At 41.9% G+C, this 25,813-nt stretch overlaps 1 protein-coding gene across 4 annotated transcripts; it reads right to left on the bottom strand.

Annotated features, from left to right (window-relative positions):
• Nucleotides 1–76: 76 nt before the first annotated feature.
• Nucleotides 77–25,667, bottom strand: LOC134540868 (eukaryotic translation initiation factor 2-alpha kinase 1-like). 4 transcript variants are annotated; one of them, XM_063383885.1, is made up of 11 exons: nucleotides 25,583–25,667; nucleotides 20,636–20,730; nucleotides 18,928–19,134; nucleotides 16,216–16,375; nucleotides 12,172–12,342; nucleotides 9,978–10,142; nucleotides 8,447–8,606; nucleotides 6,342–6,530; nucleotides 4,192–4,389; nucleotides 2,933–3,064; nucleotides 77–601 (listed from the first exon to the last, which is right to left on the bottom strand). In XM_063383885.1, exons 2-11 carry the CDS (start codon nucleotides 20,727–20,729, stop codon nucleotides 347–349), a joined length of 1,731 nt encoding a protein of 576 aa, XP_063239955.1. In that variant the 5' UTR covers nucleotide 20,730; nucleotides 25,583–25,667; the 3' UTR covers nucleotides 77–346. The 4 variants fall into 4 exon arrangements, with proteins under 4 accessions (XP_063239955.1, XP_063239956.1, XP_063239957.1 ...); XM_063383886.1 differs by having other exon boundaries at nucleotides 8,447–8,600; XM_063383887.1 differs by having other exon boundaries at nucleotides 18,928–19,086.
• Between the last annotated feature and the right edge of the window lie 146 nt (nucleotides 25,668–25,813).

Here is a 25,813-nt window from a genome sequence, read left to right as displayed (position 1 = left end):
ATGGACTGGGTTATAAATCTAAGAAAAGTTCACAGATGAAGATATTCAGACTTTAAGAAACAAATGAAGACTGGGATTAAAAAAAAATACTTGTTGTAATGGACACATACAAGCTGCTTTGTCAATTTGTCACATTTTGTACTTATTGTCTTGAAAATAAATAATAATTTAGTAACATTTTCATTATTCATACCTCGGCCGACTCATCACACTAAAATGCTGATGACTAGTGTCTTTAGTTGTGTAACCAGCTAAGTCTGTAAATCTGTATCAGTCCGGATGCATCACTGTAAAAAAATTCACATCGTTCTGGCCGTCGCACGTCCGACGAAATGTTTCCCGGGGACTAGCTCGGGACGAGTCCGTTCACTTTGCTCTGCGCGATCTGCCGCTCGAGCTGCTGGACCCTGGCCGCCAGGCGCTCGATCTCCTGGTCCTTCTCGCGGACGACGTGGCGCAGCCTGTCGATCAGCGCGTCCTTGTCGCAGTCGTCCTCCGCCGCGCCCGTCTCGGCGGCGGCGCGGCACAGCCGGTCCAGCAGCTGGGCGGCCGTCGGCCTCGCGTCCACGTCCGGGGCCGTCAGCGCCAGGATCAGCTCCGCCTGCTCACGCAAGCACGCGCTCTCACACCACAGTCACGCAAGCATTCGCTCCTTGTACGACGTGCTCTCGCACCTGTCACGCGCTCCTTGTACGCGTACAATGTGCTCTCGCACCTCAGTCACGCGCTCCTTGTACGCGTACAATGTGCTCTCGCACCTCAGTCACGCGCTCCTTGTACGCGTACAATGTGCTCTCGCACCTCAGTCACGCGCTCCTTGTACGCGTACAATGTGCTCTCGCACCTCAGTCACGCGCTCCTTGTACGCGTACAATGTGCTCTCGCACCTCAGTCACGCGCTCCTTGTACGCGTACAATGTGCTCTCGCACCACAGTCACGCGCTCCTTGTACGCGTACAATGTGCTCTCGCACCTCAGTCACGCGCTCCTTGTACGCGTACAATGTGCTCTCGCACCACAGTCACGCGCTCCTTGTACGCGTACAATGTGCTCTCGCACCTCAGTCACGCGCTCCTTGTACGCGTACAATGTGCTCTCGCACCTCAGTCACGCGCTCCTTGTACGCGTACAATGTGCTCTCGCACCTCAGTCACGCGCTCCTTGTACGCGTACAATGTGCTCTCGCACCACAGTCACGCGCTCCTTGTACGCGTACAATGTGCTCTCGCACCTCAGTCACGCGCTCCTTGTACGCGTACAATGTGCTCTCGCACCTCAGTCACGCGCTCCTTGTACGCGTACAATGTGCTCTCGCACCTCAGTCACGCGCTCCTTGTACGCGTACAATGTGCTCTCGCACCTCAGTCACGCGCTCCTTGTACGCGTACAATGTGCTCTCGCACCTCAGTCACGCGCTCCTTGTACGCGTACAATGTGCTCTCGCACCTCAGTCATGCAAGCAGGCGCTCCTAGTACAATGTGCAGACAGTAGTAATCGGTGTGTCTACAATACCAAAGTCCCCAAGAAGTCATACGAAATTGTAGACATTAATTAACAAATAGCAGGCACGGACAAGAATGTGTGAATTTAAACTTAATTTTATTTTTAAAATATTTTTTTTTTTTCTATTTTTATACAAGTTGGAAAAAAATAGCAATGCTGAAATGGGTGGGTGGAGGATTTACCCACATATAAGTAGTTTGCACATTTTATGTGAATTTTTTTTTCTTTGATAACATGTACTGCGATCCTAATTAAAATTTTTAATTCTGGGTAAAAAAAAAAATTGCACTGTGTGGTTGAATATACCTATGTGTAAATAACTAGCCTGTGTTATTTTTTAATACGCTTTTATTAGTTTCACCTGTTACTATAAAACCAAAATTTGCAAGTCAATTTTAAACTATTACTACTACTAACTGTCATATTGATTTGAAACTTTGCAATTACATACATGTAATCCCAATGACAATACAATATATATAATCATGACTTTGACCTGGAGATGGTGTAGGCGGGGGTGGAAGCACAAAATTTTCAAATATTGATTCTCTATTTGATTTGGAGTTTCAAAATTGATTTTGTAGTGCATATCGAGGAATTTTTACATATAAAAAAAATTTAATTTGAACTCTAAAAAAATTATATTAATATAATAATCTTTTAAAGTTATTGGTTCAACAGAGACAGAATTAACTGCAACTCTGTATAACAACTTTTTTTAATAAGTAAGTTTAAATAAGTAATAAATAAAATAATTTTAATAAAAAAAACAGTACGGTGTTCTCATCATTCATTTTTTCATGATGACGCTGTCCAAACGAAATGACATCATTTGTAGAATATTTAAGACAACTAATACCATGCACCGCACTTTTATCATTAAAATGAAATGTTTTTTTTTATTACTTGATTCTTATTTTAAGCTTATGTATTAAAAATAAAATATTTTTTTTTATACAGATTTCTAGTCAGTTCTCTCACTGTTGAACAATTTACTTAAATTTAAAGATTATTTTACTTTTTAGTTTATCCGGATAAAGCATGTTTTTTTTAGTTTTTTAATATACCTATACCATTTTTTTTATAGGAAGATATGACAAAAAAAATTTGAGTGGCGTGCCATCCGTTCTCTCTTGGGGAAGGAGACGAGAAGGGAAGCAGGAGTAATAAAAATAAAGTATTCTTGGGCCACCTATGCTGTGTTTCTGACGCTGTGCTGGGACAAGGACTTCACTTGTATTCCGCTGGAGACGTGTGTGACGCGACCCTTACGGCGAGAAGGTTAGATCTCGCTTGGCCACAATGGAAGGGGCGAGACAACACGGAACCGTAACTCCACAGCACTATCGCAGCTCGCGGGGCGGACCCTGCTGTCGCCTGAATGCAGACGAGTGATGTGACCCTTGAGCGGCCGGGAGGGGAACGCACCAGTCGGGGCTGCAGCTCCGCTGGGAGCGCGCGCTCCGTCTTGAGCGCGGAGATGAGCTTGGTGCGCTCCATCGCCGTCGCGCACGGCTGCAGCAGCTCGAACAACACGATGCCCAGGCTGTACACGTCGCTCTGCCGACACACACACACGCACGCACTCCCTCTCTCCTCCGAGCACGGCACATATCGCGGGCGTTACGCCTGTCTAGGGTGAACTGCGATAGACTAGAAGTATTTCAGTACAACATGTAACACCAGGGGCGTAGCAAGGGGGATGTTTTAGGGGTTTAAACCCCCCCCCCCTCCAAGCCATTAGCACCAAATCTTTAATTAACTTCTTATTCATCAGTCATCACTCAAACAAATTTCATATTAAAATTAATAAAATTTTTACCATTACAATATTTATAATTAAGAACAGAAAACTGCTAAAATAGCACTACTATTTTACACCTTAAAATCCCAATTTTCCCGGACCCCCCCCCCCCCCCATTTTCGCGCTTTAATACGAGGGTGGGGGGGGGGGGGCATGCTTCCTAACACCCCCCATACACAAATCCTGGCTACGCTACTGTGTAACGCACAAATGTAAGATAAGGTAATACACCGTAAATCACCAAAATGCAACTACTATCATGAAATTAAACTGCATTTTTTAATTAATTCTTAGCACAAATCACAAAAATAAAATATTTTATGTATTCCACATAAACAGTTTCTTTTCTACACAAATGTATGTACCAAGTAGACTGGAAAAAATTTTATGTTCCTCATTTTTTTTCATCTTGCAGCTGTTATTAGTAGTAACTCGTTTTTACGTTACATCATTGGTACAGTTTTTCAAAAAAAAAAAAAAAAAAGTACAAGCAGTTTATTTTAATAGTCCCGTCTGACATATTCAAAATGACTTCCAAGTAAAAGAAAACAAAGTGAAGTTTCAACTTCATGTAATACTGATATTTATTCTTCCATGTGGAGCAGTATAAAACTGTGTGCAACATCTAACTTTTTTTAATTTTATTTAAAAATCATATTAAAGTATGGTCCCTTTACGTTTGTATTACTGAGGTCTGACTGTCGTATGTTGTGTGCTGTTGAGGGGTGGGGCAGGGGTTGCTGATAGTGAAAAGAAAGGGGAATAAGGGAGAGGGTAGCGGGAGAACTCCCTGTATCTGGCAGTCAGCAGGAGTAACCTCGTGATCGGGACGGAACGGGAGCCCGCACGGCCAGAAGGGGAAGCGAGGCGGACAGCGGCCGACCTTGGGGTGGCAAGTGCCGCGCAGCTGCTCCGGCGCGGCGTAGGGCACGGTGCCCAGCTCCCTGGTGTGCCCGCGCGGGCCGGAGCCGTCTGGCCCCACCAGCGTGACGCGTCCCGGCGAGTGCTGGAAGCAGCAGGCCAGCCCGAAGTCCCCCACCTGCGCCCGGGTCAGGTCCGCGTTCACGAACACGTTGCTGGGCTGCGGGGCACACACCGGGCCTGGCCGATCAAACACTCAGGTACCATCAAGTACTCTGTGTGCACAGGATTCAATATTCTAGGGAAAAACACTCAAAGAAAAATATTAAGAGGAAATAAAATAAATTAGAAAAGGGGGTTGTCCGTAAAGTCGGTTTACGGACGATAATTTTTCGTGATAACGTCATAAGAAAACATTGATGAAAAATTGCATACGTTTTAATTTTCAAAATATGATTTACAGTTTTTGCAAATTTAATTTAAATAATTTGTTTAAATATAATCACGAACAATTGGTTAAAAAAAAGCCCGCCTTAACCTGTTTGATATTACGGAAGATTTTTCTCGCACGGTGGCTGGCCGGTTCTTGCACGCTCGGCTCAGGCGGAACATGACAGTTTCTTCGTGCGTGCAGCCGGCGTTCATCGATTTACAAGACATCACGTGAAAACATTCAAAGAAAAATATGAAGAGGAAATAAAATATATTTAAAAATTCAATATACTGATAACCTCAGAAGTTCACAAGCTGAATATTTTTCTTCGTAACCTATCCTGTTACCACTCACCAAGATATCGTACTTTTAACGTGTATTTTCGCAAGTAAAATAAAAATATGTATTAATTCTGGAAATGTTTCAAAACCACATTTAAAATTAACCATTTCTTATACATCAATTTATTCTGGACCCTTGAAACCCAGATTCGGATTCCAGGGGTATATTCGAAGTTGCTCTTTGGGATTCATATTCGAGATTCAAGGAAATTGGGATTAGACTCCATCACTAACGGAGAGCCAAGATTTTATGGTGTTTTACAGAAAGCAAATTTTGCCATTAAAAATAGTGGTCTTCATTTTTATCATCACTCAAAATAAAAACACATGAAATAATAAGTACAAATCAGACACAAAGTTATCAACTGCTTCAACAATTCGCGGTAAGACAATGAGTGTGCAAAAATGCAATGAAGTGTAGCCTACATTTTAGCACACATAATAAGGTAAAAAATGGTCAATTTTACTGCATTTTGTGTTTTGCCTTGCACTTCGGTATTATGAGGTCTAAAGACTTTAATTTAGCAATTATTTCTGTTCTATCGCTATCCACAATACTATCTTGGCTCTGTACATAGGGCTTAACATCTGGTCACCATCAATGTCTTTTAGGGCCACTGAGATAGGTGCAGATAGGGTGTGGGGAAACGGTAATACCGTGAGGAAACCCACCGACTACTGGCAATGTCAGCCATGTTTCCCAATTATGAAACTAGTTAAAAATGTGACAAACAGTCGAGTTATCAAGTTTTTTAACCCTTTCATTTCCAATTTATAATCCGGCATGCCATCATTAAACTCCTATCCCAATTCCCTGTAAAGTCTCCCTCTCCAAAACCTTGAATTAAGTGTTTTGGTTTCAAGAAAAATGGAGGAACTGGAGGGACGAGAATCGACAAAGGATTGGGACAGGGAATTCAAGATGGCGAACCTTGCTAGCTATATTACTTCAGAGGGTTAAAAATGAAAGCACTTTTAGACACTGCCACGTGATGTTAATTTCTCTGCTAGTGCAAAATCAAGGAAAATGGAAATAATAAAATAAAAACTCTGTCTCACCTAGCCATGATTTTTTAAACATTTTTTTGCCATCACATTTTTATAGACTATAAGTTGATACCTACCTCACATTTGCACCCCGTGTAATGTAGTGGGTTTAAAAAGTTGCGTAGGTGATGATAATTACAAACAACTGCACGTTTTACACCCACAATATTACACTCGGTGAAAATCTGTGTGGGAGAACAACAGAAGCCCGGGAGGTAGTAATTAAAAATTTTAAGAAACAGCCCTCGAAAATAGGAACGATGTAAAAACGAATGGCCCAGACACATGCACGCATTCCTCGCAACATCGTAGCACGGCGCCACGAAGGAACGCACGGACGATCGCACGCACCTTGATGTCGTGGTGCACGATGCCCTTGGCGTGGATGTACTGCACCCCGGACACGACCTGCCGGAACACGGCCAGGGCGCGGCCCGCGTCGGCGCGGCCGGTCCCTTCCGCCGCGTTGCGCCGCGCCAGCCACTGCTGCAGCGTGTCGTCGCACAGCTGCATCTGGATGTACAGCACCGCCCACGCCTCCTGCAACGAGGGGCGCGCGCTGTTGCGAACGTCGCCGAACACGGACGGCTCTCTCCAGACCGGAGTTCTTGGGTTCGGCACATTTCGTAACCCGGCACCGACTGAGTTCTCCACATGTCACGACCGAGTTGCTGTTTAATACTGGGTTACAACTGTGTAGACATGGGCGTCGCAACCGGGGGGGGGGGGGGGGGGGGGACACGTCCCCCCCCCCCCCCAATAATAAGTCTTCAATTTCGTCCCCTACAATAATATATTTAGTTTAGTGATTTCTGTGATATAACCCATGTGTTGCGCATGGTGCATTTAGTCCAATCGTGGTAACGTGAGCACTTTTAAATTCGATCTTGGTGTAAAATCAAAATCAGGTCCCGATACCGAATTCAGATATGTTAACTGTGTTTTTTACAAATTTGTTCTCTGAAAATATTTTTTATAAAAAATAAATTATATATTGCAACCAACTATAATAATTAGAATATTTAGGAAAGAAAAATGCCTTAAAACCACCTGTTTGCACCTTCAAACCCCAGGGGATGGATATTCCTCAACAACTAAATAAATTGAAGTCCCCCCCCAAAAAATATATCCTTGCGACGCCCATGGTGTAGATATGGTATACAACCATAGAGCACCTCGTTTTGAATATTTGACATCGTCTGGGGCTTCGCCCCCACAGAGACCGATATGCCACCATCCCTTACCCCACTCCTACCTCATGGCATTTGAACCTCCCGCCAGCGACGTGCTGGTGTGTTTCAATAGCACAACACAAATACCACAAACTACCGCAAGAGAGTGCAACAGAGTTACATTACAAACCTTTTTCTTTTATTCCCTAATTGTACACGTGTTTCAGGGACTCACAAACATTACACCATTTTTAGTTATTTAAGTTACCACCTTGCAGCAACAGACTTAATTTGCAGAAGGCCATTTATATATTTAATAATTCTGAGCTGTCATCTTTTAGAGGCTGAAAGAACTGTGTTTTAATTTTAGGAGTAATATTTTTTCAGGTATCTAGATATAACTCACATTATTCTTTAATACATTATTTTAAATTTTAGTGTTACAGACATTGGTTTTCTTAAACTTCCCGCGCTGCTACAGATACAGAGTAGCGTCCAGCGATAAAGTTGGCCTGCCAAGAGCCAAGGTTGGCAGCCCTGATGGTTCCCCTTGACAAAACAAAAGTTGATCTTCGACCATCATGGCAGTACGTTGTGCAATAGAGCACACTTGCTGCCAATCAGTGTGAATCATTGTTAATCGTGTTTTTGGTACTGATTTTACAGTCCAGTTACGTTTTGTGACGAAACACTCCAGAGTATAATGCAACCCCAAAATTTATTATTGTAAGTTTGGGAAAAAAAATAGACGGATTGAAAACGACAATTCAAATAAATAGCCCTATTAGTGAATTTTTTTTGGTATTTACACACAAGTTTTTCTGGTGGCACCTTCGGTAAGCTTGTGAAACGGCTGGCGGCTAATAGAAAAAGAAATTTGACTTTCAGGGCTGCGGTTAAAAAGTGTCGTTCAGAGAGCAAAAGAATGGCGGCGATTGCCTGGGAGGGTGAAAGAAGAAGTGGAAATGGCTACCTTTGCTGACAGCCACAAGACGGAAGATGATAAAGGAAGCGGCAGGTACTATGAGACCATTTACATTAGCGCTCCCCCCCCCTTCAAACTCTCGAGCATTCCAAAGTGTTGCCTTCTGGACTAAACTTGCGTAATTAACGCAACTTACACACAGAGCATGTATTTTTTTTTATTAACAACTAAGCGGTTCTCATCGCTGTTAATTAACGTTCTTTCAGCTGCGAGCTATGAGTTTTGTGATGGTAAGCGGACCCCCACTGCTAGGGTCAGCAGGTTGTGTGTCGCCGGCACGAGGCCGGACAGCGACTCACGTGCGACACGGACACGACCTCCCGTCGCTCCCAGAGGCTCTCGGCTCGCACCACATGCAGCTCCCTGCTCGAGGAGGTCTCCCCGCCGCTGTCCTGGAACTCCACCCCGCACGAGTCGTCCTCGCTGGCCGCCTCCGACTCCTGTCGCTCGAGACTGCTCCTGCGCGCGACGACCCACCTTCTCACATCGCCTCCCGACACTCACTGCTATCAGTGACTAGGCCAGTGGCATAGCCAGGATTTGTGTATGGGGGGTGTTAAGAAGCATGCCCCCCCCCCTCCGTATTAAAGCGGGGGGTCCGGGGGTTCTCCCCCGGGAAAATTTGCATTTTAAGGTGTAAAATAGTGCTATTTTAGCAGTTTTCGGGGTAATTAAAATTTAAATATTGTAATGGTAAAAAAAATTTTATTAATTTTTTAATATGAAATTTGTTTGAGTGATGAATAAGAAAATAATTAAAGGTTTTGTGGCTAAGGGGGGTGGGGGTGTTTGAACCCCTAAAACCTCCCCCCCCCCCCTGGCTACGCCTTTGAACTAGGCCAACAATGTACTTGAACCTGGTCTGAATGTGCTCCAACTGACCAAATACTGATACCTTTTTGACTGAAGGTAAATGCTTGGCCCAAACTGTCACACTAAAATCTCAGGGAACAGCAGAAATTTAGAAAGTCAATATTTACACAAAGAGAACATTTAAAAATTTTTTTTTGACGTGAACACGTCTTATAAATCTATGAACGCCGGCTGCACACACAAAAACATTGTCACGTTCCGCCTGAGCCGAGCGTGCAAGAAGCGGCCAACCACCGTGCGAGAAAATCTTCCATAATATCAAACAGGTTAAGGCGGGCTTTTTAACTAATTGTTCGTGATTATATTTAAACAAATTATTTAAATTAAATTTGCAAAAACTGTAAATAATATTTGAAAATTAAAAAAGTACGCAATTTTTCATCAAACGTTTTATGACGTTATCACGTAAAATTATCGTCCGTAAACCGACTTTACAGACAACCCCCTTTTTTAAAAATTGGTTATGATAATTTTTCCCTAAGTCAATTGTTTGATGCTTTCGTTAATACAGGTCCTTGATACATATAAATTAATGTTATTTTAAGGTATGAAAAAACACACACATCAAGTTTTGTATGAAAGACATGTGCAAACCGGCATTAAATGTAGGCTTCTTGAAAACAATTCCTGCCGCTTGTGTGTACGAGGCGTGTTGGGATAGACGTGGGAGGAAATGGACAGCTACAAGGTCTAAAGTTACCGTTCCACATAAAGCCCTCTTGTAACCTTATGGAGCTACGCCGCTGTCCTCACTAGTTGGACCCCGGGAGGGGTGGGAGGGGCGGAAGGGCTGGGAGGGGCGGGAGGGATGGGAGGGATGGGAGGCTTGGGAGGGGCGGTAGGGGCGGGAAGGATGGGATGGGCGGGATGGATAAGGATGGGTGGAAGGGGCGGGAGAGGCCGGAAGGGCAAGAGGGATGGGCGGTAGGGGCGGGAGGGACAACGCGAGGGGCGTACCCGGCGGTGTCGAGGGCGCGGCCGTGGGGCGAGCACTCGGCCAGCGGGGAGCAGTCCAGGGGCTCCAGCCAGGCCGCCTTGTAGGCCACGATGTTGGGGTGCTCGAGCCGGGCCAGCGTGCGCACCTCCTGCAGCTTCTGCAGGAACGACTTCACGTCGCGGTACCTGCGACAGGGCACCACAGCTTCACGTGTACCCCGTCTCGAGGTCCTTGCCACCCACATTCCACACTTGTGGACATGTTTGACACTCGTGAGTTAACATCTCACTAACAGGAGTACAGGGCCTGAATGATATCATTGGAAAAGCATGAACGACACGATTTAACAGAGGTCATTCATCTCTGAGCTATGAAATAGTTTTTATCATTGAGGCATGAACATGAAGTGAAATGAAATAAATAATTTTAAGCCACTGCAAGTTACATTAACAACTGGTGAATGAAATTGATTCAAAATTGGTCTGTTTAAAAATAAAAAAATTGTCAGTTTTTACATGTAAGATTAAATCTCCTGGAAAATAAAACTTAAAAAAAAAAAAAATAATAATTTAACACTATTTATAGACTGAAGGAAACTGGAATTAAATTTCAGGCAAGGCACATGTTTGTTGGACTAGCAAATATTTCAAATGTACAATGCACACGTAAAATTTACAATATACTAATGTCAGTGACTTTACTGGTGGATTAAAGGAATGCACTGCATTTACTTATTGATAGAGACCTGTAAAATTCGCGGATTCATTTCACGATAGGATAGAGTCCAAAAACTATTGACATTATTTTGCTTCAGTGATTGGGCCACAGTTTATCTGAAGGACTCTGGGCCAATGAAAATTCTTTAACAGAAGAATTAGCGAATCACGATCATTCCAGTCAACAGGTGTTACCAGTCGGTAACCAATCAGCAGATCGCCGCCTGAGTATTGGAGTGTTCCATGTCCAATTTTTAGGTTTTTTATGCTATGGACACGAAATTAATATTAGTATTCATTTGTACTATATCCACACACGTCTACGCACATAAAAATGTTTGTTCTTAATTTAAGACCAATATTATTTTGTTCTATGTCATGATATTCATAGTTGTTTGAACTTTCAAGTGCTTATATCTCAGTTCCGACTTCAATGGACATAGAACACTCCAATTCTCAGGTGACGAGATGTAATTTGCACGAGTGTATAGAGGATCATAGAGTCTATCCTTTAGGGATTTGAAATCGCGAATTTTACAGGTCTCTACTTATTGATCCTCAAAAACTTGTAAACATCACCGTCCCTCAAACTGGTCAATAGCATGCAACAGCTATGAAAAATTTTGTTCTTTTAATCGGTTTCAGTTGTTTATTTCTTTGTGTCACAGTGAAGCTTTACCTTCACAACTACAATGTGATTCTTAGATTTTGCGTTACCTTCATTTCGGTTCATGCCTGTTGCGCTATTGTTGTATCAGTGATGTGAATCAGTTTGAAGAAATATTAAGAAAAGGTACAATTGGTCGCATAGCCGTACCCAGGATTTTTTTTCGGGGGCGGGGGAAGAATTCTTCTATTTTTTTTTTTTTTTTGGCAATTCAGTAACCACATTCTCCGGGTCGATGTGGATGCTGCAGTGGACAATTCATGAACCAACCCCTGCAATTCACATTTGTTTACGTTAACTTACCAATTGGGCTGCTTGGTGACGTTCTCTCTCGTCGCTCGGGTGTGAAACACTTCAGAAAATGAGTTTCGAATGACATGAGCGTTTATAATATTCTGGCCTTTATTTTGTGGGGAGGATGGGGGGTGTTTAAACCCCCAAAACACCCCCCCTGGGCACGCCTATAATTAGGGACACCTGTATTTCGCGATTTCATTTCATGTCAAGGTATTTCACAAAACACGTAGCTTTTTCTAAGAGTCATGGCAAATTGTGAGGGTGCAGCAGTACGGTGACCACATTCTCATTGGCCCCGTCAAGAGCGGGACGACACCTCTCACCGACCTCAGCCAATAACCACAGGAGAAGAGCTACAGTATTTTGTGAAAAACCTTGACACGAAACGTATTCGCGTAATACAGGTGTCCCTACCTATGATTGGTCGTCTTTCCGTTAAGGGGCGAGCGTCGCACCTGTCGCCGACCGGGCCCCGACGGGGGGGGGGGGGGGGGGGGGGGGGGGGGGGGGGGGGAGGAAGTCCACCCGACTCACCGCAGACGTATCTTCTTGACGGCGTACTCCTCCCCGTCCAGCTTGTTGCGGACCCGGTACACCTCGCCGAAGCCGCCCTTGTTGATGAACGCCAGCTGCTCGTAGTCCGTGTGGTAGCGCGACCAGTTCAGGCGGTTCTGGTTGGCCAGCGACAGCAGGTTGAGCACCGGGCTGCAACGCACCGCGACCGCCCACGCGTCAGAGCGGACCAGGAGTGTGCTTGTGCGAGGCCGGTGCGGAAAACAATCCGTCGACATCTCGTTAAATTCCATTTAAATAAGTCAAGTCTTTGAAGGCACAAAATGTTTATTTTTCATAGTCAACTTACGTCTACTTTCTGTAACATCAAGAGAAAAAAATGATATTATTTTTTAGATTAATAAGCAATTATAATAGATCAGACCTTATAGTGACAAGCTTAACCAACTGGTAAATTATCTTAGTAGCACTTGCAGTCAATTCTATTAACTGTGTATCTTTGTTTGTTGGCATTCTAAATTTACTATTATTCTAAATTCACTAATTTTCTGTATTTTTCAATTTATTAATTTTTTTGTTTTGTGTCCTTTGTCTGTGGTGTCTCTTGTGTATTGTGTTTGTTTTTTGTACCGTGCACACCCCTGTAATCTCTTCTCATAGTGTTGGTGTGCATGTCACAATTTATAAATACATAAATAAAATTTTTAACGTTTGATAGTAATGGGTTGAATCCCAAATTTTCTCGGATTCGAATCCCAGAGAGAACCTCGAATACACCCCTCGAATCCGAACCAAGTTGTCAAAGGTCCAAATTAAAATAATGTACAATAAATTAAAAATATTGACAATGGTTTTAAAACATTCTACCCTTTGAACGGTTGTTTCACACACTAATTTTCCAGAATCAATACATATTGTAATTTTATTTGTATAAAAAGGTCCTAAGGCGATAACAGGATAGGTATGAAGGGAAAAAAATTGACCTTTTAAACTTCAGAATTTATCAGTGTTGAATTTTTAAATTTCTTTTAATATTTTTCTTCAAACATTTTTCCTCAAATATTGATTACTTCGAATACTAAGGATTTGATGATTTGATTGTACCATCCCTAGTATTTAATTTCAAAATGTACATAATATCTCTTTGTCATAAATGTTACCTGCATTCCAGACAAAAATTCTGAGAGCACAAATATTTGGTGGCAAAAGGAAACATTATTTTTTTTTTCTGCCAGGGTAAAATAAAAAAAAAAACCATTTTAACTCTATTCTAAGCTGCATACCACTTTAGATCCTCAAACGTATACAAAAGGATAATGTTACCTACTCATAAGTGAAGCAGATCAATAAAAGAAACGTATTTAGGTTTTAAGAATAGGCTGCACTGTTTGCGAGTGAACTACTGTTGAGCATTGGCAACAAATAGTGAAGCTGACTTTATCCTGAGAGAGTTTGGATGCTTGGTTTTCTCATTAAAACTTTTTTAACTTTGTGTAATCTGCACCTAATTACATATCATATTCAAACAAATTACATATTTAATGAATTTTTTTGCAGGGACAAACAAAATTGTTTATTAAAATTAGAATGTATGACGGACAATTAAGTATTTTTTTACTAGATATGAAAAGTATCAAGTTATCGAACTCAAAACAGCAGGGTTGGCAGCAGTGGGCCCAGCCCGCGAGTTTTGGTTGGGGCTTTTTTATCGATAAAACCCACTTGAAAAAACCCGGGTGGGTTTTATTGAAGTGGGTTTTTTGTTAATTTCAAAATAAAAGTATTGATTTGAAGCAGAACCTAATCTACATCATCCACACACTTTTTTTTTTCTCAAGGGCTGCTCAAGAATTAGAACTTCTCTTTACACATTTAGAAAGATGAACACGAATTCTTTCTACCTTTCCAGAAATTTCACCCAGACAATGCTTACACTTAACTGTACTACTGCCGTCAATTTTCAGCACTTCAGACCATTCTGTTGCACTTTTCCTTCCCGAATTCGTTACAAGCAGTGTTTTATTTCAACCTGAACCTAGCAGCGTACACCAAAACATAACAAAAAATATGGCACCAACTAGTACTAAATGATCCGACAGCAACAGGCTCTAGCTACTGACTGGAGTCTAAACATAAACTACAACAGGTGAAGGTGAGAGTTGATAACTACAGAAACTTTATTTTTAAACCTCACAAACAAAAGGAAATATAAGATAAACTCCAACCAGTTATCATTGTTTGATCATATTTATAGGTATATGTAGTTACAGTATTGACTTCAAAGTAGGACATTGTGTGAGTATATTCTTTTAAGGTCCTTGATGAACAAATAATTGACAATAAAAATTATCAAAAAACCATATTTGTATTTGAAGTTCAGTTAAAAACTCTCAAATTATCATGTTAAAAATTATTCTCAAATTACATATTTTGCTAATAAAAATTATGGTGCAACCACAAAGCATGATATGTATGTGTAAAAAACAACTTGTCAACACGTAAAAAAAATCCAAAAATTCTTTCAATAAAACCCAGGTTTTTTCCAACCCTGCAAAACAGTATTAAGTATTGAGTCCGGATCAAGTAACTGATACTACCATCAAGAGAGCTCACCTGCAAAATGCGAGATGAGCTTGGCTATCGTACCAACCCGAAAATAATGCAATGATTTTTTTTTTTTACCAAAATTGCTGAAACCAAAAATTGGGGGGTCGCATTATAATCACAAACTCGTGTCTTGCCGCTGGAAGAATGTAAATTAATAGCGATGAGAACACTCAGAGTTTGAAAACTACCCGCTCTGGATGGATCGTAACTGCGTCACTTGTGCCACTTTAGTCCGCTCTTGTTTACTGAACGTCAGGGCGTTGATGGATGAAGGTGGTGGGGAGGGGGGGGGGGGGGGTGTGTGGTTCAGCGAGACAGGTGAAACAGGATAACACTTCAGAAAGCCATGGCGCGGAGGGGAGAGAGTGGAAATGGAGGTTGTCACTGGGTTCCCTCTGCTTCTCTTCGTTGCGGCTACAAGCCTCGGCTGAAACCCCTCCTCTCGCAGTGGCGGATCCAGAGGTTCACCTCGGAGGGGGCACTCTAGGATTTCAGAATAGCCAGAGAAAAAAAATGTCTTAAAATAACTAAATTTGTATTTAATCCACTCACACTACACATAACATCCAACCATCAGATTTTATGATTCTACAAGGAATTCATTAATTATATTAAAATATTTTATTGGTTTTAGAAAAATAATTTTTGTCGGCAATATTAATCTAGAAGACAACTGGTTTTTCAGGGGGGGGGGGGGCAACTTGTCCCTGGTACCCCCTCCCTCCCCTGTATCCGCCACTGCCCCCTCGTCACCCCACCCACACAACCACCACATTTCAGCAGCATTCTTCGCTTTCTGACCGACAGCTCTTGAACTACAGCCCTTACACTCAATATTTCTCCCTAATTACCATTTGTATTTTAAAAAAATGACATGTGAATCACTCTACCGACAAAAAAAAAAAATCACCAGAAAATTTACTGATTTTAAATAATTTTTTTTTTTATTTCTGTGTGTTTGAACTGTAATCTTCACTCCATAAAGTATTTTTCACAAACCCATAACAAAAAAGTTTTGGTTCGCGTTATATCAGTGGCGTAGCCAGAATTTGTGTACGGGGGGTGTTAAGAAGCATCCCCCCCCCCCCCCCCCCCCCCCAGTATTAAAGCGCGGGGGTCATGGGGTCCTCCCCCGGGAAAATTTGGATTTTAAGGTGTAAAATAGTGCTATTTTAGCAGTTTTCGGTACTTAAATTTAAATATTGTAATGGTAAACATTTTATTAATTTGAATATGAAATTTGTTTGAGTGATGAATAAGAAATTAATTAAAGATATGGTGCTAAGGAGGAGGGGGGGGGGGGGGGTTTGAAGCCCTAAAACCCCCTCCTGGCTACGCCCCTGGTTATATTCTCAGTTGCAATATTTTCGGGTGACTACGGCACCAACGGCTGTGTCTGAAACAACGCAGGGCAATGTCCTCCCGCCCTGGGGTCGCAGGCGAGCGGGGGGCAGAGACCTCGGCACGTGCAGCGCGGGGGCGGCCGGCACGGCCACGGCGCGCGACGCGCCCAGCAGCTGGTACAGCGCGCGCTGGTAGTGCGTGCGCATGAACTCAAACTCCTCCACCCCGTACGTCTCGTCCAGCAGCTTCATGCTGCGCAGCTTCGTGCAGATGACTGTACACACGCGTCAGCCGCACACACATCACCTCGAGGGAACACGAAGGGGTTCGCAGGCCTTCACGGCCGTTGTCTGAAGTAGCTCGGCTTCTGGGTTGTAGCCGTCCACGTTCTCGGCAAATAACTCACCGACGTTTCTGGTCGACATTGCAGTCGCCATCATCAGGGAGCAGTTACCTACCCTAGTAGGTAACTGCTCCCTGATGATGGCGACTGCAATATCGACCGAAACGTCGGTGAAACATTCGCCAAGGACGCAGTACCTACAGTAGGTAACTGCTCCCTGATGATGGCGACTGCAATATCGACCGAAACGTCGGTGAAACATTCGCCAAGGACGCAGTACCTACAGTAGGTAACTGCTCCCTGATGATGGCGACTGCAATATCGACCGAAACGTCGGTGAAACATTCGCCAAGGACGCAGTACCTACAGTAGGTAACTGATCCCTGATGATGGCGACTGCAATGTCGACCGAAACATCTGAGAATCATTCTCCAAGGACGCAGTACCTACAGTAGGTAACTGCTCCCTGATGATGGCGACTGCAATATCGACCGAAACGTCGGTGAAACATTCGCCAAGGACGCAGTACCTACAGTAGGTAACTGCTCCCTGATGATGGCGACTGCAATATCGACCGAAACGTCGGTGAAACATTCGCCAAGGACGCAGTACCTACAGTAGGTAACTGATCCCTGATGATGGCGACTGCAATGTCGACCGAAACATCTGAGAATCATTCTCCAAGGACGCAGTACCTACAGTAGGTAACTGCTCCCTGATGATGGCGACTGCAATATCGACCGAAACGTCGGTGAAACATTCGCCAAGGACGCAGTACCTACAGTAGGTAACTGATCCCTGATGATGGCGACTGCAATGTCGACCGAAACATCTGAGAATCATTCGCCAAGGACGCAGTACCTACAGTAGGTAACTGCTCCCTGATGATGGCGACTGCAATATCGACCGAAACGTCGGTGAAACATTCGCCAAGGACGCAGTACCTACAGTAGGTAACTGCTCCCTGATGATGGCAATTATAAATGTCGACCCGAAACGTGGGTGAATTATTCACCAAGGACGCGGCTACAACCCAGAAGCCAAGCTACTTCATTTACAGAATTAGTTTGATCATACGTGTACTTCTTATAATATTTAAAGAAAACTCAAAATAAGTTACTAATAGGTATGAGATTATAAGGTATTATTTTTAAACTAATTTGTTTCTAAAAACACGCAAATTCGGTGTTATTGCTTTAATTTTTTTAAGATATCATTTATACGTAACTATAGCTTAGTAATCAACAAATATGGCACTTAAATGATTTTAACTGATATATATTGCACTTCTACAATAAAATAATTTTTAATAAGAATGTTTAATTAAGCAGCTAAATAAAAATAAATTATCAAGAAATTGTGTGTTGGGAAAATGTACCATCGTAGTGTGAAACTAAGTTACTAATAACAGTTGCAAGATAAAGAAAAAACTAGTATAAATTGTTGCAATCTTTTTAATGGAACAAAAAAAAAATTTTGTATAGCTTAATAACCATATTTTTTTACCAAACAAATTTGTCAGCGTTGAAAATCCTAAGTAATTTCTAGCGATTGTGGAAATACTTTGTTTGAATGAGAGTTTAGTATTAAAAAGATTTCATTCACAAGGTTACATTGTATGCGTCCACCAACTGTAAAAACCACCTGCGTTAACCAAAATAGTTTTTATAGGTATGGTCATTTTGGTAAAAAAAAATGTAACTAACACTGCCGGTATGATAAAGATAAAGAATCCATTTTTTTGATTGAACTTTGAAATGTTACATTATCAACTATGATTAAACTAAGGAGAAGTCTTCAAATTAATAAACATTAAGTTTTTTGAATCCCTTTCATGTAGCTGATGTTAGTAAAAAATCATACATGAATTTATGATTAAAACACGTTAGTTTTTGAGATATTAAGATAATGCTTGGTCAGGAAGATTACTGGTACAGTTTTGTATCCAGAGACCGAAAGTTACCCTGAGTTATGCCTGTAAATACGTTCAGGGCCGGCGCGTCCATACGGGCGAACCAGGCGACCGCCCAGGGCGCCAAGTAGCTGGGGGCGGCGCAGCACGACACATAACAGCTGGTATAATATGTTTAACCATTATTGATACTACATGAAAATGGATTTTTATAACAGTTTGGAATGTTTATATTGATATAAGTAATTATTTAAAGCCCACGGTGACCTGTTTATGATTTGTAATAAGTAAAAAAGTAACAAAAAAAACCCAAGCCTACTGCAATTGATTGTTGACAAAATCTAAGGCTTACGTGATGTATTTTGAGGCAAGAAAAATTTTTTTTGGGGTGTCCGGTGCGGGAGGGCATTAAGTTTTTTCGTCTAGGGCGCCAATTCACCTTGCACCGGCCCTGAATACGTTAGTTTTTGAGATATTAAGACGATGCTTGGTCAGGAAGATAACTAGAGTCTGGCCGCAGACGAAGTGCACCGAGACAGGACAGGAATCGAGAGGGGGAACGCCTGCGCACCGTGGTACAGCTTCTTCCGCACGACGGGGTCCCTCTCCAGGAGGCGGCACAGCTGCTCGATCAGGCACTCGACCAGCAGGCTGACTCCCGACAGCGGCTGGAGGTCGCGCACCAGCACCTCCGGCTCCCCGGACCCCCCCGCGGGGCGCGTGCTGCCCGCTGCACAGTCCACACGACCATCACTCGGCGAGGGCAGGACGTTGATACCTTGTTGATAACAATATACCAGCGCGTACAGCTCAGTACAAACCTCGACTCGTAAGTATATATCATAAGTGGTAAAATGGCAGAGGTGAGAGAGAGGGAGAGAGAGAGAGGGAGAGTGGGAGGGAGAGAGAGAGGGAGAGTGAGAGAGAGAGGGAGAGAGAAGGAGGAAGAGAGGCAGGGGGAGAGAGGGAGAGTGGGAGGGAGAGAGAGGGAGAGTGGGAAGGAGAGAGGGAGAGAGGGAAAAAGAGAGAGAGAAAGGGGGGGGGGTATAGAGGGAGAAAGAGAGATGACAATTTTCTAAATAAACATGAATAAACAAAATTATAGCTCACTTGTAAATAACTGCTCAGGATATCAATAATTATAGATCAATCAATCATTAATAAACAATTTTTTTGATTGTAATTTCTTAAAAACATAAAGTTTTCGAGCAAATCATAAATGCCACTGTGTAAGTTGTAAATAAGTACTTAAAACCTTTTGATGTGACACCCTTCAATCGAGAAAGTGTTGCAAGATGAGAACCGCTTAAGCTCGATCGCTTGCCCAAAAATTACGTCATACAGGAGCCGAGATCAACTGCTTGATCCTAATTAATTATTCTGATGCTCCGATGATACACAGTAAAACCTCGTTTATCCAGATCTCTCTGAATAAACCAGATCAGATTAGAAAATATTTTGTTCAATGTTCACATAAAATTTTTTTTTAGCTACGTTAGCAAGAATAAACTATGTACGCGAAATATCAACTTTCCAGTTTGATTCAATGTACAGTTCCTACACAGACGGTAGATGCCTTTTGCTGAGTTTAAGAAAGCGCACAACGTGACAAACATCATGGCGTACTTGAGGCGTCAGCCCCACACCGCGCATGCTGAGCTAGCACTGATAAAGCATTTGCATCACCACGCTTCATTCAAGTGCCGTACGTGCTTGAAACAGAAGAAAGTGGACAAATTATTTGATAAGAAATTTACATATTTTTCTAATGTTTTGTAAAGAATGTAGGGCATGTATACCAGGTACTCTTATAAAACAAAACTTTTTTTTTTTATCTTAACAGTCGGTAAATCTGCTTATTTGAGAATTCTGCCCACATCGTCCGGGACTATCCAGATTCCCGACTGTCCGGACTGGCTCTTGCCCCGGTTAGATCCGGACGGGCGAGGTTTAGCTGTGCCCGAGAGCAGGGGCGCAACAACTAAATTTCCAAAAGGGGGGGGGGGGGGGGGGGGGCAATATACCTTTTTATAAAGAATCATTGATCCCCCTCCTTTTGAAGCGGGAAGGGGTCACGGGGTCCTCTCCCGGGAAAAAATTTGTATTTCAAGGTGGAAAATGGTGCTATTTGTAAGCAGTTTTACTATCTAAAAATTGATTACACGGCACTTTCTTTGCTACCGTTTGCCCCCCACTTCAAGGTTTCAGAGCCCCGCCCCCTGTTGTTGCGCCCCTGGCCGAGAGGTCTCGCGCGAGACGGCCGGACGGCAACACCGCACCTGCGAGGTCTCCGGAGTCGAAGCTGCTCACGGTGTGCAGCTCGGACCAGGAGTCGCACAGGTCCCCAGGCGCCTCGTCGCCAGGCGTCTGCATGCTGGGGACACACACGCGCGGGGCACCCTCTACGTCAGGCGGTTCCACCAGCACCTGCTCTGCTCTCACGGGCGGAGCAGCGATCTGCGACGACGCTACGCTTGGCGGGGCCCTGGGGCATTGGTTTTCCAGGAGGGGAAGCGGCAGGGCCGGCGCGTCCACACGGGCGAACCAGGCGACTGCCCAGGGCGCCAAGTGGCTGGGGGCGGCGTAGCACGACACACAACAGCCGATACAACATGCTTAACGATTACTGGAACTAGATGAAAATGGATTTCTGTTACAGTTTGGAATATTTTATATTGATATAAGTAATTATTTAAAGTCCACCGTGACCTGTTCATGATTTGTAATAAGTAAAAAAGAAAAAAAAAACACAAGCCTGCTTACATTTGATTGTTGACAAAATCTTAGGCTTACGTGATGTATTTTGATGCAAGGAAATTTTTTTTTTTGGGGTGTCCTGCCAGGGGGGGGGGGGGGTTGTGATTAAGGTTTTTCGCCTGGGGCGGCAATTTACCTTGCACCGGCCCTGGGGAGGGGGGTAATATTCTGGAGAGTGGCTGTACAGGAGGAGTTCTGGAGGGGCCGGAGGGGGTTAGTACGCCCCAGGATGAAAAAAGTAGCTCCCGGAAAATCTGGAAAGTAGAAATTCATACGCCAACCACCAGGAACTCAAATTTTGACGATGGTTTTGCTAATTTATTTATACGTCAAAAGTAAAAAAAAAAATTAATAACAATAAAGATGAATTAAGCACTATTATAATCTGGATAAATGCTGTTTAAATATTATAATACATAAATAGGATTTGACAATTCGATCTCAAACATAAACTTTACTAAAGGACGTGCACAGGAGGATGGGGGGGGGGGGGGGAGGGGTCCGATCCCATCGCTTACAGGATAAAGATAAGTGAAGACAAGATAAGAAATTTTCAGGAACTTAGCTACATAAGGTTACAGAGAAATTAATTTGGAAGAATTATTGTGATTCTTAGTGGGCTACAATAATGTATTTTTTTCTCCCCATTATAGCTAGCCGGACATGCCTCCCACACAGAAGCGGCAGAACATTGTTTTTTATAAGTTGTCTTATGTATATATTCAATGCTGGTTTGCACATGTGTTACTTGGTAAGCATGTCTTTCATACATACTTGATATGTATGTTTAATGTATTTGATAACATTAGTAAAGTTATGTGTTTATAAAATTTTTTTTAAAAATAAAATCATCAAACAATTAGCTTAAGAACAAAGTATTTCAAACAACTAAATTAAAGAAAAAACCCAATAAAAAGATTTTATATATATATATATATATATATATATATATATATATATATATATATATATATATATATATATATATATATATATATATATATATATATATATATATATATATATATATATATATATATATATATAGAGAGAGAGAGAGAGAGAGAGAGAGAGAGAGAGAGAGAGAGAGAGTGTGTGTGTGTGTGTGTGTGTGTGTGGTTATACTGTTCCCCTCCTGCGACCGTCACGGTTGTAAGACTTTCCCGGCCTTGCCTCACGTCCTTGGAGTAGGGGTGGAGCACTGACGGGTTGAAACGGTTGTGAAGGGGGGGGGATAGGAGTATCCCAAGAAACTCCATTCTCACACTGCAAGGTCCACCAGGTTTTTCCCGCACTTTCAAAATATCTGGGTTGGATCCGGTCGGAACGCGAACCCAGCTACTCCAACCACTAGCAAACCAAATTCAGGTCCCTTAAGAAAACGTTCTTACAACTATTTAGTATCACAGGGTTTTTTACATATAATAAATCCCTGTAAAAAGGTTTCTTGAGGTACCTACATACTTAAAAATGTAGACTTATTAAAAAGTTAAAAAGTATGTATTGATAGGTGAATTGTTAAATTTTTAAAACATATAATGCAACAACTTTCTCAAGTGTGACTTTATTAAGAGGGGTTTCTGTATATAACAAGCCAAACTAAACAAATACAACATTGATACACTATTTACAGGAACATGCGTAATAAGTTAAAAGAACCTGTTCAGAGATCATTTCTGTATGATCTAAGTCGACAGTCTTTGAATATTTGGATGTAGTGCGCAACTTTAATAACAAGCGAGGAGTCAGAAAACTACTAAATGCAAGTTAGAAAAATTCCGCTGGCAATCAAAGTTTCGATACTCCCGGAACCGGGGATTTTTTGTGAACATTTCTTCAGTTTCGTTACTTTTCCATGACTGGCGACCTGCAGCCTCCCTGCTAGGCAGGTAATAATGATTTTTTGCTAGAAACCTTTTTTTATATATAAATTGTTGCTGCAAAAATCTGCAGCAATGCTCAAAGCAACGAGGCTTCCAAGACCATGGAAGTTCTGAACCGCTGTGGCAACAGCTCACAAGGGGAAGGCGGCTACTCATTATCACTGGTTTCATCTGGATTCACAGTATTATCTTTGAAAGATTTGTGCAATGGGAGTGCATGACTTGATGTAGGCTTTTGGACATACGCCATTGCTTAGCACATGTATATCTGCATATTTGTAGTTTTTTTCTGCAGATATACATGTGCTAAGCAATGGCGTATGTCCAAAAGCCTACATCAAGTGGATTCACAGTATACGTAGGGCTTGGTCACTTTTATGACACAGTGGGAGCTGCAGATGAACGAGCATTTAGGAAATATAATTTTTGTCACAGATTGGTCGATACATAAGTCTTTTATGTTAGTATCATTTCATGTCATGTTGCAGCAGCAAGAGTTTGGGTACTTAATGCGAGGGTTGCGGGTTCGAGTCCCAATGCGGAAACTTTCTTTTCTTTGTCTTCTTTTCATTTTTTTTAAATTCTTTTTTATATACCAAGTTCTAGTGAACGGTTTAATTAAAATTTATTCTTGGAAAGATATTTGCGATTCCCAAATTTTCCCTGATTATGGGCCTGTTAAATTAATGATGCCTTTTGTGTAAATACAAATATATACAATACATTATACATTATTTCTGTTCATTTGTGGCGTTAAGTATCGTAACAATTGTAAAGAAGAAAAAAAAGTTTTCCACACTGGGACTCGAACCTGCGACCCTCACATTATGAACCCGAACTCTCGCCGCTGCGCCAACCCCTGCTTGAAATTACGTTAACATAAAAAATTTATATATTGACCGATCTGCCACAAAAATTTTACTTCCTAAAGCGCTCACTTACATCACTTTCATTTTTAGTCAAGTCCTACGTATACCGTGGTTCCCGGGGCAAATCGGTGATGACCTCCCCTTCTCAGTGCTTGACAACGCGAGTCATGCCAGGGCGCTGCGCGTCAGAGGTCACCACCAATGACCCCAGAATCTTTGTGTGAACTTTATTTCCAGCTTAATCAGGGTTGCCACAAGCTTGAAATCCCAAAATTCCCTGACGTTTACAGCTTTTTCCAGATCTGAATCGACAAGTTTCCTTGACCTTCCAGACACAAATTATCGCACCTCTCACTTGGTGTTGCTTTTTGGGAGCGAAAAGATGTATGTGCTTTCAAATGTGTCATTTTAGCAAAATTAACACCATTTTAGATAGATACACATGTTTGTATACAATTGCTATAGATTCACCTAAGGCTATAGAATGTATCAAACTTGTATGTAAGGATCCGGAAATTAGTTCACCCCCTTTGTGTTTAAAGTAAAAAGACCAGGGTTTTAGGAAAATGGAAAACCAACTAAATTTTGTGATTAGTAAATTGGATAGTTTCGGATGCACCTGAACGTTGGCTGAAGTTGTATTTTCAGTTTAATTTTGCTGTCACAAGAAAAAATTACAGAAATATTTGGTGATTTCCTTGACTATTCCAGATATTTCCTGGCCATTTTAATTTCCCCAGGACTTTTCCCTATTTTCAACAGTTTTCTATGCTTCAGCAACCCTGTTAATGAATCAATTGGCATCAGCTGCCTCACCAGATCGATATGGAATTACTGTTAACAAACGTTGCAGAAAACGTAATGATTGTATTATAATTCCTAACCAAATGAAAATGGAATGGCGGTGTGGGATTCGCACCCAGCAGCGCTCGAGAGGGAAACTGAGCAAGGGCAGGGGCAAGCAACGAGGTGAGTGAAGGGAAAGAGGAGAAAAGATAATGATGAAAAAAAGAGCACGTAACTAGCCCACCAGAGCCAGTGGAGGAAATTGGATGGAAGCGACTACACAACAGAAGGCAAACAGACAGTACGTACTGGATATTGAATGGGGCAGAGGGTCGCAGGGAAAATTATTTTTTTGAGAGAAAAGGTGAAAAAAGGGAAAAAACTAACTGGTCGTAAGAATAGAGAAATCGAATAACTATACAACGAAAGAGTGTTAGCAAGAAATGTGGTACAGTTTAGGAGTTAGGAAATAGGGGAAATAGGGAAAATATGGTGACCTCATGGTACACAACAGCAAGCTTCAAATTCAGTTCAAATATTTAACAAATAGAAAAAAAAAAAGTTTTTAATAAACTTATAAACGCTCAAATCAATGCTAATATTCAAAAGGTGAAGGTGACAAGCTGAACATGGTGATTCGCCAAACAGAGAGTATAACACACGGTTACTAGTGGAACCATAAATTCTAGTTTAAAAAAGGTATTTTTTTTGTACAGCAATAAATATTTTTTTTCACAAAACTGTACTTCAAAATCTGATCTAGTTCAGAAGAGGCATGGAATATGTAGAAGCAGCATTTATTTAGATTTACATTTTACTCTTTTAAACACGAAAGTTAAATTATATTATCGCCAAGTGTATCAAGAGCTGCGATTAACAGCAAGTAATTTCTTTCTAAGTTGACAGTAAATCATTTCAAAATTGTCCTAACCTCTAATGCTTCAAAGTTCTGAGCAAACCATCAGCGTAGAAAAAAACAACACAGAACATAAGCTAAGTGAAGGCTGCAAAATACAAAATGAAAACTTTGAGACACGAGGAAAGAGTTTGATCATGAAAAACCTATATTTAATTTACTTTGGAAAATTATGGAAAGCCACTTGAAATAAATGTTTATTTAAATATTCAATCCTAAGAAAGTTAAAATAAAATCAGTTAAGTA

The sequence above is a fragment of the Bacillus rossius genome, chromosome 17 (assembly GCF_032445375.1).
Source record: "Bacillus rossius redtenbacheri isolate Brsri chromosome 17, Brsri_v3, whole genome shotgun sequence".
In the NCBI taxonomy this organism is placed as follows: Eukaryota; Metazoa; Arthropoda; class Insecta; order Phasmatodea; family Bacillidae; genus Bacillus; species Bacillus rossius.
Note: the sequence above shows the minus strand (reverse complement) of the source record. Positions and strands in the feature narration are given on the sequence as shown.